The sequence below is a fragment of the Caretta caretta genome, chromosome 25 (assembly GCF_965140235.1).
Source record: "Caretta caretta isolate rCarCar2 chromosome 25, rCarCar1.hap1, whole genome shotgun sequence".
Taxonomy (NCBI): Eukaryota; Metazoa; Chordata; order Testudines; family Cheloniidae; genus Caretta; species Caretta caretta.
Window position 1 is genome coordinate 9,077,475 of NC_134230.1, and position 12,645 is coordinate 9,090,119.

Genomic DNA, 12,645 nt, shown 5'->3' on the forward strand with positions numbered 1-12,645 from the left:
AGTTCTGTGCATCAAAGCAAAGTGAATCATCAGCTCGGTGGTCGCTGTAACCACTCGCATCCTATAAAGTTGAGAGTATAAACCGTGAGGGGGTTGTCCCCCTGCCAAGCCTGATCCCCTCCAAGGCACATCTAGATGAAAGGTTGAGTGCGCAATTGAGGGTTCCCTCCATGCAATGCAACCGTGTCCCTCCCAGCATGAATCCATGGACAACCATTGATTCAGAGAATTAAACCTGTTGAGACCCACACAATGACAGATGGGGGTGGTGAGAGGGAGATTCATGGGAGGATCTTTCTCCTTAAAGTGGTCTGCAAAAAAAAAAGCTGGAGAGCCACTGTCCTAGGGAATACAACAGGAGACACTTCACCATAGTATTTCTGTTGCACTTCATCTGTCACACAAGGTGATGCCAAAGCTGACCAGTCCAGCAAAGTGTTCTCTACCCCAAAGCAGCTGCCATCAGGACAGTTTACCTCTGGAATGTGGGAGCATACTGCCTTCTTTGAGATCACACGTTGGTTGGCATCTGTGTGGTAGGGTGGCTGAAGAAAGTCACTCCTCCTCCTGCACCTCTATACACCCAGCTATATAGTTCTCCTATTGTGTACCCAAGCTTTGCCAGTCTGGGATGCAGTAATTTCAGTAATAGTGAATCATAGGTAAACTGACCTAGTTTGGATGAATTGCTTCTAACATCATTACTATGCAATTCCCCAACCTGAGTTCGTCATAATGCTGCAGTGGGTTAAAAGACTCTATGTAGATCTTATCTAGCTGCTTCTCTGTTGCCGTCTGCTGCACTGTTCTGTTTATAGCGCCCTTGTTCCTTTGGAATGTGGACACTTGAACAGAGATGTTACCAGATACATGGGACAGCACTAGGAAGTGTCTAGTATATTAGGCATTAACAAAGTGACCATAGCTCTTGTTGGAAAGGGAACTAGATACTTGCTGCTGATTCTTCCCTTGCTCTCTTGATTACCTATTAGGTACATAAAATTTACCGAGGGGCTGGCGGAAGCTTTCAGAAAGCCCAGGATGAATGGAACAGCGGCTCATGGAGGGACCCCCCGAGCAGGGAAGCTCAGTACAATAACTTTTCTGGAAACAGTCTGCCACAGTATCCCACGGTGCCCAACTATCCCACGGGAAATCAGTGGCCTTAAGCAGCAACAGCTGTCAAACTGCCTGGATTATCTTTTTTTGGTCTCATCATTATTATTTTTATTATTTGAAAATATCACTTGTTTTTTTTTCCCATCATCTTTGGGGTTTTTTAATTCCCTCCTCCCCCATGACTGCAGAAAATCTGTGCACTCAGCGTGTACTGCCTCCAGGGATTTGCCCATCTCTGTTGGAATGTTTTATTTTGTGCACAGATGCCAGTATTTGCCTTGCTGCAGACCGAGGAACTATTCGCTGCCCTTGCTTGGGGGAATCCTCCAATGATCAGTACATGGAAAAGGCTGATTTTCCCTCTGCAAAGAACACTTTAAGATGCTCTTTCCCCTTCCCTCTTCATTCATATCAGATGCACAGTACACCACAGCCATCTTCCTGTTACTGAGCAGGGGACGCAATTGGAAATGGGCATCAACCGGTATCTCCTGATGAGTTTTCTGGAATTTCTGTTTCTCGAAGGGAAATGTCTCATCTATTTTATTTTGTTCCTTGTAAGATTGAAATTGGTGGCCAGGGCTCCCTTTTTGTTCATAAAGCCCTTGAAGGTCTAAACCTTCTCTTGAGTTCTCTGTAGTGAGAAAATGCTTTAGATAACTGCTCACAGTGAGGGATTGCTGGGGACATTGCATCTGATTAGCAGAACCTCCACTCAGCTGGTGAGGTATTATACTGTTACAATTCGTCATCCCCCCCCCCCCCCCCCCAAAAAAAAAAAAAGGTTTTTCTTACGATAGGATCTACATGCTTTGAAAGTACCACTTCATCTCACTTGTCTATAACCCTTGCTTGCTAATGGCCTGATTGAAAGCCCAGTGGAATCACTGACTTCAGTGGGCTTTGGCTCAGACTGCATCAGTTATATTCACTCTTATGCAGACAGCCAACACAGGACCTAGGCATCACTTAAGTCCCGCTTACGCAGTGTCTAGATTTTGTGCTGGCCCCACGTATCCTCTCCCTCCTGATTGAATCTCACCCATTGACAAACCCTAAAAATGTAAATAATCTTCCAGCTACAGTTCTGTAGCCAGGTGGTAGATAACTGTAAATCTGAGTACCAAGAATGACTTGTACATGAATGAACACTAAGAATGATTGGGAGTAACTCCGTTAAAATGGATGGATTAATCCCTGATTTATTCTGACATAGGTTAGATCCGAATCTGATCAAGTTTCTTATGCTTGTGAATTGTTCTACTCCAATATGTCACCCGTTATACTACAAAATGCTTAACAGTCTTGTGAACGATCCTTTATTTAGTCATGCAGGACCACTCCCCTGATATACAGCCAGCTGTACAGCTCTTCTCTCTACTTCAGCATGCAGGCAGAGAGAGGTGGTATTGTCTTTCCCTAAGAAGTTGGTTGAGGGGAAGAGAGAGGTTCTGTTGAGAGGGTCTTTTCTTGCTGAGAACTAGGCTTTGTCTACACTACAAATGCTTTCTAGTATAGCTGTAACAACCAGAGCACCCAAGTATAGACGTAGTATATGACAGAAGTTTTGTAGTTGGCCAGTAACACCACCTCACTGAATGACATTAGCTATATCGACAGAAGGAAGCACTGTTATGCCTGCTGAGCTGCGTCTGTATTGGGCGGGGGTTTGCTGACATAGCTATGTTGGCTAGGGGGGATGTTGATTTGTTTTTTGTTTCACACCTCCATCAGCTTAGCTATGCTGGCAAAACTTTGTAGTGTAGACCTGGCCATAGTATGTGTCAGTGCTGATTTCACATCCTTTTATCGATTTCTCATGTCACAAGTACTGGAATCTGTAGACAGAGCAGTCTAATTCCTTTCCATTTTGTACTATGTCAGCCCACGCAGTACAAGCTACAGTTTCTCATTTCTGCTTAAAAAATCTGCTACTCAATGTTGAGATTTTTCCAATCAGCCTGTGAGATTTGGATGCCCGATTTCCGTTAATTTTTATGAGAGCTGAGCCTTCAAAACCCTTCAGCAGCTTTGAAAGTCTCTGCTAAAGATCCTGTGAGGTGCTAAAAGCCTTCAACTTCAGAAAGACATGAAGGAGGTTTGTTGTTTGTTCAGATCTGCACTCTAGTGCTGGATTCTGCTCTGTCGTGTTGATGTGAATCCAGAGTAACTCCATAGCGAACAGTGGAGTTATGCCAAATTTACACTGAGTAACTGGAAACAGAATCTGCTCCTGAAAGGCTTCGAAAAGGTCTCCAAGCTGGATGGAATCCATTTGCAAATGATCTTTTGAAAATGGTCTCAATATACAAGTGCCTTATTCAATAATATATTAGCTCCTAGGGGAGAGTTCTCCTTCCCCCAGTACCCCATTCCCCATTTTGTTTAGTCTTAATTTTTTCCCTATATTGTATATATTGTAAATATTAAGTAAGTTAAATGCATTACCATGGGATTTGTGTGACATCTTTATCAGATGGACCAAAGCAACTAATTAACACTGGAGGCCAAAGCCTCCTTGAACTTCAGTTTAAAAGCAACATTTCCCATTGCTGCAAAGCCAGCCCTTTGCTGGGCCTCTCAAATATCTTTCTAACACATTCCTAACGCAGTGGGGTGTGTGTGTGTGTGTGTGATTTGCTCATAAACACAAGGACAGATGCTTGGAGCTTTGCTAACAGAATACGGTCCAATCATGTTACCGAACTTTTAGTTGCCTTCATCTTGCGTAATGTGTTGTGTGGATTTTCTTTGCATGCTTGCCATCGAAAGGGTGGTGAAAGAGAACTGCCTGTCATTTAACTCCCTGGAAATACGAACATGCTGCCCAGGGGATGGGTCAAAATTCCCAGTGCTTGGATCCTGTTAACGGAAACTGGAGTCCTGCCTGTAATTTGCCACATCGGGAAGCCTAAACATAGCGTGCCTGCCTAACCTCATCCTTGGAGGTGTGGAATATCTTCTGCTCCTCTTGGCCATTCTTTTCAATATGGGGTGACTGCAGGTGAGTCGTAATTCCAGAAAGTTGACTCAATCAATGTGCTGCCAGAACTGTTGTGGCTTATTTTTGGAATCATAGCTATATTTTTATAAATGTAATGTTTACATTAGATTTCTAAGGAACTACCAATGTTTTGGAGAATTGTTAACCTGGACTTAGCCAACTTTTAATTTTTGTTCTGCATCATGTTATGTGGGATGCTTTGTGTCGTCTGTGGGGTTCTTTGTTGTTTTCCTTGCAGGGGTCAAATAAATCCTCATTCTATGCTCAATGAGAAGAGCCTGGCTACCTTGGAGGTGTGTGTGTAGTCATGAGGGTTGGAAGAAAATAGCGAGATCTAGTTATCCCAGTTAAGTATTTTCCTCTTAGAAAACTCCAAAGCTTCTGGGAAATGGGGGTTTTGGACAAGTAAAGGAACAGTGCATTGTGGGTGAAATTCACCCCTTTGCTGGGAGCTAGTGCAAGGCATATTCACTATTTAATTTATCCTCTTTTCAACTCTAGATCTGAGCAAAGTCCATTACAAAGGAGGTATTGTTATCCCCATTGTGCAGATGGGGAAACTGGGCAAGCCGCTTCTCTCTGTACCTGGATCACCCAGAAGGCCAGTGGCATAGCTAGGAATAGAACCAAGATCTCCTGAGCCCCAGTCCAGTGCTCTATCCACTGGATAGCACTGCCTTTCCTATGTAGCACCTAGGATTCAAGTTGGTCCTCTGCACGTAGATGAATTTCACCTGGTATGAGTTACGGCTGGGGGGGGGGGGGTATTGATAAGCCTTGGGTTAAACAGGCTCATGCTGTATGCTGAATTCAGTCAAGTTTCCCTACACACACCTCTTAACGTTATCCTGAAATGAATGGCGCCTCCTCAAGATTGCTTAACTTTTAGCCATTTCACTCAGAGCCAGAAAAGCACTTAGCAGAGCAGATGAAAGTGGATGTCTTCTGTCAACAGTGCAGACCCATTTGGTGTGTTCACCTAGGCCTACATTTTGGCCTCAGGAGGTCAGTGACAGCTTTGCAATTCCAGTTGACTTAGTGGAAGCAGGATTTGGCCCCAGGGTGAAATTCACTGTAGTCTGGGAGACTCGCACAAGGCCCTAGGCACCATTTAAGCAGGGTGTAAATAACATGCAGGGCCTTGTGCTGACTATCTGCATGGGGGTGTTGGGGATATCACTCCTAGGGCACTTCTCTGCACTGTTAGCAATTTGTTAATGGTAGTAAATGGCAGCTGCTTCATATGGTGGTTTGCTGCTGTGAGGTGGACTTTCATCCCCAGGTCTCGGTTCAATGCACAGGGATAAACTCTCCTCTCATGCATCCATCTTGCAAGTCCTTGCGTGGAACACAAGTGTCACAAGGGCGCCGCTCCCCAAGCCAAGCGTAGATCGTCATAGTCCCTTGCAATGAGTGGTGTTGCGGCAGGCACTGCTGTGCACTCACTCCCTAGTACACAAGAGCAGAGGGTCGCGTGTGGGCAGAAGATGGCAGTGTCTTGAGATGCAGGCATGACCATGACCTTCATCGTGCTACTGAGGAACTCAGATGCTCCCCCTTCAGGTCTCTTTCCAGCTGGGGCAGGTGTGACTTGGTACCCACCCAGTCATGCTCCTGTTATTTGTGTTGCAGTTATGCCTAGGACCTCTAGGCATGGGCCAGGACCCCACTGTGCTAGGTGGTGTACAAACAGAGAACTAAAAGTCCCTGCCCCAAGGAGCTTGCCTGTGGGATCAGGATTCCCAACTAACTCTCCCTCTCAGCAGTGGTTACATTACACTCATACCCCTACAGCTGGGGAAGATCAAGCCCTCTCTGTGTGTGCCTGGCCCATGTGAAAATGTGTACCTGCTTGTTTGCCTCGCTGCTGCCACATTCCCAATGCCTGCGTGCATCTTCCTTGAGCCCAGAACGTGAATGCTTTGTAACAGAAAGATTAAACTTGGCTGAGCAGTTTGCTTTTCCCTCTGCTTTTAAATGGGTGGATTTTGTATTCTCTGCTTATGAACTAGCCCTACTTAGTTCTCCCCACCCTGCGATGAGTGGAGGGTTAGCAGATGTATGTTTTCCGACAGTAATACAGTAGCTTTTATAACTAGCTTACTAATGCTATGCTGGATGTAGAGCATGAATTGAATTGATCTCTCCACTATGTGTGTGTGCTGCCCTTTCACGCCACTGTATTTGATGCTGAATTACAGCATGCTGGAGCATTCTAGTGAAATAAAAGTCAAACTGTGTTGCTTTTCCTGTCTTCAACTCTAATGAGCAGTCTAAGCTCTCGAGCCAAGTGTCTGAAAGGGGTGGGTGTCTTGTGGTATCGGCTCAGAGCACTGGCCCATCTCCTCTAGTGCCGTGGCGGGGGCCGGATCTGCACAGAAGGAGCTTGCAGGAACTCCTGCTGAAGACAGTGGACATTCTGGCTGGCATGGGAGGTGCTTGCAGTAGTATTCTGGGGTGTCATGATACTCAAAGGAACTGGGAGCAGGGAGAGGGCTGGTTGTGCAGTACTGTACAGGGACAGAGGGGCATCCTTTCCACCCCCTGCAGCAATCTGCTTATGCCCTGTGGGATGAGATTTGATTACTCAGCATGCATATCTATAATAATAAATTAAACAGGGACTGGGCTTGCTTGGCTACAGAAATGGCTGCAGAAACTATCTCCTGGGGCAGAATGAACAAAGCCCTGTGGAAAACAGGAGTCCCCTATTCAAGCAGGCCAGGCTCAGACATTAGAGTGCAGTCTCCCCTGCAGACCTACCTTGCTGGCTTCTGCTTAGACATCCCCTGGCCCTGTCACATGTTGCATTTGCTTCCAAGAACTGGGGAGGAGAACAGAAGGAGCAGCATCTGTCCCACTTTGGAGAGATGCTGCTGAAGAGCAGAGGAGATTCGATATGAGAATAAACTTATCACCCTCCTCCCAAGACCCTGGAGCCAGGGAAGGGAGCAGAGTCAGCTACATGCCCCTACCTCTATGAAAAAACTCTGCCCTGGATATGTGCCCTGCACCCTAGGCTACCCAAACAACTGGAACTGGCCATCCTTGTATCACGTGTGGTGGAGTGGGTCAGGCTACCACTCACACTCAAGAGAGTCCACAGCATGAGAGAGTGGTGGCCTTATCTGGCAGGTGCTCTGGTGGAAGCAGGGGGAGGAATCTGTCAGCTGAAGCCCATGGGTGAAGGCCCAGGGGTGGGCACCTGCTAAAAGTGGGGAAGGCTGGCTTGGTGGAGGCCTGAGCCAGGGAATTAGGCTGTCCGGGTTCAGCTAAAAATTGGGTAGATGCTCCCACCCACCAGGCAACCCCAATAGGCCTCCCCTAATCTGTGGGTGAGAGAGGAGTTCACACAGTGTCTCAGGCTGGCCTTTCCCCTGTTGATCTCTGGAGCAGGTGATGATTAGGGGTGTGTCCACATGGCAGTTAAAACCCACAGCTAGGCTGTATCAGCTGACAAGCTCAGGGGCTGTTTAACTGGTGTAGACCGCTCAGGCTCAGGCTCAGGCTGGAGCCCATTCTATGGGTCTTCGCTGCAGTTAAACAGCCCTGTAGCCCAAGCCCCCAGTCAGCTGACACAGGCCAGGGGCAGGTGTTTAACTGCAGCATAGACATACCCTACACGTCTGCTCCTGCAGCCCTTATGCAGGCAAGACTCATGTCAGTGGGAGTGTTGGCTGTCTGAGGACTGCAGGCTTGCAGTGTCAAGAAACACAAGAATGAGTTTGGCCTCTCAGCCCGGTCCCTGCTAGACAGTTGTCCCCAGCTGGAAACCATAACCAGGTCTGAGGTGATTTAAGGCTTGTGGCAAATTCTGCTCAAGACAAGTCCAGGGAGCAGAGAAACAGGCACTATTGCAAGTGGCAAGGGAAGTGCCGTGGCAGAGCTGTTGGCCAGTTCCGTCAGTTTAAGAAGGTCTATATACTTGTAACTGTCATTTGGAGCCTTAAAGCTCCATTTTGAGACTACGTATTTGGGCAAATTTGTAGTAAAGGGGGCATGACCCAGCAGGCATATCACTGGGCTGGGGCACAGGACCTCTGGGTTCTATTTCTGGCCCTGCTACAGATCTGCTGAGGGCCCCCGTGCAAGTCCCTTCCCCTCTCTAGATCTCAGTTCTGCCAACTGGACAATGCAGATATTTACTGCCCTTTGTAAAATGGTTTGAGATCATTGGATAAAAGACCCTTTATGTGAGCTGATTATTGTTCTTACAAAAAGAATCTCTGGAAAAGTAAGTGCTTAATATGTGTGCTAGACCCCATAAAAAATTGTAACTTTCTGGAAAAAAACAAAACAAAAACAAAGTATTTCTACTTGAGAATGTGGCTATGATGCCTCATGTGAGCCTGATTACATCTGACTAGTCAGACTACACCTTCCATGATGTACCACTATCTGCCCTCATGGGGAGGGACACCATTGCATCCTGGGAGATCCTGGCCATGGTGTCTCATGCGGGAGAGAGTATGACTGGGGATCTGGAACCATAGAGGAGAATGGGAACGTGAGGTGGCCGAACTACAAATCACATAAGGCACTGCAGCAGAATAGCCAAACCTGAATATTTTGATTTTTCCACAAAAAATGGAAATTTTCTTTCAAAAGCAGACACTTTTCATGAAAAGACTCAGTTAACAGAAAACCCAATTTTCCTTTGAAGAATTAATTTATTAAAATTAATCAACAATGAGTAGAGTGACCTTTGGAAAGATTAGTTTTGGGGGAGAAACTGGTTCTGCTTTTTAAATCAAAGCAAGTAAATCCACTGGTTATGTTTTAAATGTGGGACTGACTGAAAATTTTCCTTGATGATTCTGTCCTTGATCAGACTAGATGATCATAATGGTCCCTTCTGGCCTTGGAAATCTGTTAATGTACAAAATACAACTTTAAAATGACAGGCCTGCAGTGATTCTTGCATCATTTGGTAAACAGGAAACATTCCTCTAGTCTGTGACCTCATTTACAAAGTTAGCATAAGGAGGGAGTTTTTATGGCTGAATTATTTATTTGTGTGTTGTCATTTCCATAGTGTTCATCTCTAGCAGACCTGAGTTAAGCCTCAGAAGTTCCCAGTGATGAGGGCTGCCAGGCCCGTTGTGCAGATGGGAAAACAGGGGAGAGCTGGTTGAAAGGCTTCATTTGGAACTTTGTTACAAAAAATAAAGTCTTTTATGGCCAAATGGAAATACCGGATTTCAGCATCTTTATTCCAGTTGCTGAAAGTGAAATTTCCATTGTCAGGTTTTAGGTTTTTCAGTGAACATTTCTGATTAAATCAAAAACTTAAGAGAACTTTTTCAGTTTCTTTCTTGGGAACAAAAATAATTTCCTGATCTGCTGTGAATGTGAGAGTCAGTGAGGTGAAAAGACTCGCCAAGTCACGCAGCCAGTTTGCGGGAGCATCAGGGATAAACTCCTCATCTAACTGCCTGTCCTGGGCATTATCCACAAGCCTCTCCTTCCTTCCTGTTATAATCCCCTTGCAAAGCCGAGGAAATAATGGAAATATCCCGTCCGTGCCTTATTGCAGTGCAAGCGGGTTTTGCTGTAATGGTGGGCACACATGGAATTATTTATAGAGACAAAGGATATGAAAACATCTCATCCTTCTGAGCAAGCCCTTTCAAACAGGAAAATGCCATCCTGCCTAATCTGGGCATCTCTCACCACTGCAGCACCCTTGTGGGGCTGTGTACAAAATGTACCTGTTATCCAGGACACAACCTCATTAACAGTGGGTATTTCAGAGTGGGACTTTCAAAAGCACCTAAAGAATTTAGGAACATACATCCCATTGAAAGTAATCCAGGATGCTGAGGTATGTGGAGATTCCACCTTTAATATATAGCACCACAGGGCCTGAACTAACTCTCCCTGAAGTGAGTGGAAAGACTCCTGTTTTCTGTCTTAGTACAGCCCCTGGCACAGTAAGGTCCAAGTCCGTGGCTGGGTTCCTAGGTTCTACAGTAATACAATAACTGATAATTAGACTTCAGCAGGAGTTGGATTAACTCCACAGTTCCTTCCAGTGGGACCTTACAGACTGTATGCACAAAGAGATCACTTTGCATCTACTCCTCCAAACAACCAGCATAAGTGGGAGGGGCGAATTTAGCTAAGGCTTGTGGGGCAAAAGGTGCCATGGGATCTTTAAACTGCCTGGAACTCAGCTAATTTCCCTTAGACGGATGACGTTCCGAGTCAGTCCCGCCAGCATTCAGAGTATTCTGAACCTGCTGCTTAGAGCTCTCGTCCGCTCCAGGTCTCCGTTCCAAATCCATTTGCTGGGCAGCCGCAGCAAGGTGCAGGGACTGAAAAGGCCAAAACAGGAGACAAGATACCCAGCAGGGAAGGGCAGGGGGAGAACTGACATTATCTGTGGCTTCTGGTCTTCCAGGTGAACCAAAGGCAATTCCAAGTGATTCATCATTTTGTATTCCGGACCCTCCTTTAATGAATCAGTGTTATTTGTTCCAGAACCTAATTTTGAACAATTTGTTGTGGTTTTTGTTCTGGAGTCTCCATTGGAATGGATCAGCTGTTTATACCCTCGCTCTCGTGAATCAGCCCTTTGCATTCTGGAGCCTCATTTTCAGGAATTGGCATCTTTTAATTGTTGTTTTTGATCCTCGCTCTCATGAATCAGCATTTTTTTAAATCAGTGTTCAGGGAGACAGCACTATGACTGTATGGCCTGGAAGCTGTATCTGGCTTTTCAGTGATGTATGGACCAGATCCTTTTGTCTTCTTTCCTCTGCCTACTGCCCCAGTCCTTCACACCTACCTTCATCAGAGTTCCCTACAGACTTTTATTCACTGAGCATAGTATCTGCATCAAATGGAAAATAATGATAAAAACGCCTTTCAACCCCACACCCAACTCTGCTGTCTGTTCCCTGGCTCTAAAGCGTCTATAAACTTCCTAGCCAGGGAATGGATTTTCTTCCTCCTCCTCTTCTCTATTTTTCCATTTGCATTATGATCATTCGCTAAATATATTACACGATTGACCTCAGTCCTCTGTGTGGCTTCCACCCCCTGTAGGAATTTCACAAATAGATTACTGATCCCACTTGCAACATGTTAACAGTTAATGAACTACAGAAGCACCCAGAACATTCAGAATTCTCTAACAGCTTGGCATGGCCTCGGGTGAGTCTTCAGTAGGATATTTCTTAGTAGCCATGTTTATGTCCCTAAAGTATTCCTTCCATAAACTGGATATTTTGCATAATAGTTGATGACCTCCATCAAGAGTACACTGTGAAACTGATTTATGCATGTATAAGAGAGAGTCAGAGTGTGTGAGTTACATAATAAAACAGGCACAAATGTCTTGATTACACAATAAAACAGGAGTATTTGTGATCAACTGGACTGTACACAAGACTGGAGTCATGAGTTCTGCCTTCTATTTCCCAGCTCTGCCACTGACACAGTCTATGAGCCCGAGGTAGGGCAGCCTAGTGGATAGAGCAGTGGCCTGGGATTTAGGAGACTTGGGTTCTGTTTCTGTCTGTTCATTTTAGGGTTTTCTACTGCCACCCATCCCCATAGTGGGTGAGCACCTTCCATGTAAAATCAATAGCAATAGAGAAGTCTCTAGCAGACTTCATGGAGCCGTAGGCTCTGGCAACTTTTCAAGATCAAAACTCTGCTTGGGATCGGGTGTTTTTCCCCCAGGGAAGAGTCGGGAGGGTTTTAGGAATAAAAGGGGTGTCCAAATTGTGAGCGTCACTGATGGTGGATAGACTCTCTCAGAGGATACCCTTGGTTCCTAAAGCTAATCCGACTCTGGAGTCCAGGTCCCCAACTCTCACATGCGTCCTCTGGGCTTTGAGATCCGCATTATCCCAGAAGAGCGCAGCTGTCACAGTGGTTAATAGGACTAAATTCTGTCTCTGAGGTGGCTGGGGCTTGATCCATTAATCGCTTTGAAGATTAGGACCAAGGCCTTAAACTGGCATCAGAAACTGACTGAGAGCCAATGGAGGGACCAGAGCAGAGGCCTGATGTGCTCATGGCAGCCGGAGTCATGGAGAAGGCAGGCAGCCACATTCTGTACCTGTTGGAGCCTGGAGGTAACGAATGCATGGATCAGCATGGGCAGGCCCTCAGCTGGGAGAAAGGGATGAGGTTTCCTAACATGCTGGACTTGAAAGAAGGTATTTGATGCTGCCTAGTCATCCAAGCTTAGCAATGAGACCTACAGGACCCTGAGACTTCACCCCACTTTGACAAATGGGGGCTGTGCCCCTTCAGTGGAAGGTGGAGACAACGTTGTCACCAATTCATTGAAGTGTTCCCCCTTTCTAACCAGCATTGCTTTGGTTTTGCCTGGGTTCAGCTTGAGCTAGCTGCTCTTCATCCAAGACCTGATCTCCTCTGGTCTTTCCAACATTTTACCAGTGGCGGTGGTTGCATCAGGTAAGAATGAGACAGTGGAGTGTCATCAGAAACCTGTTGTCAGCGAGGCCCATGGCTCACTGTTTCTCCCAGTGATCTCATACAGATAT

At 45.9% G+C, this 12,645-nt stretch overlaps 2 protein-coding genes across 4 annotated transcripts in view; both read left to right on the forward strand.

The window, feature by feature from the left end:
• SCAMP4 (secretory carrier membrane protein 4) overlaps nucleotides 1-4,391 on the forward strand; it is a 29,435-nt gene extending 25,044 nt beyond the window's left edge. For all 3 annotated transcript variants that reach the window (XM_048831044.2, XM_075123226.1, XM_075123227.1), the window contains one exon: nucleotides 993-4,391. In XM_048831044.2, coding sequence (XP_048687001.1) covers nucleotides 993-1,169 — 177 coding nt within the window. In that variant the 3' untranslated portion in view covers nucleotides 1,170-4,391. The remainder of the gene's footprint in view (nucleotides 1-992) is intronic.
• Nucleotides 1,911-12,645, forward strand: part of CSNK1G2 (casein kinase 1 gamma 2) — a 128,406-nt gene continuing 117,671 nt past the window's right edge. Inside the window, exon 1 of the mRNA XM_075123225.1 lies at nucleotides 1,911-4,123. The gene's annotated coding sequence lies outside the window, so the exon portion shown is untranslated. The remainder of the gene's footprint in view (nucleotides 4,124-12,645) is intronic.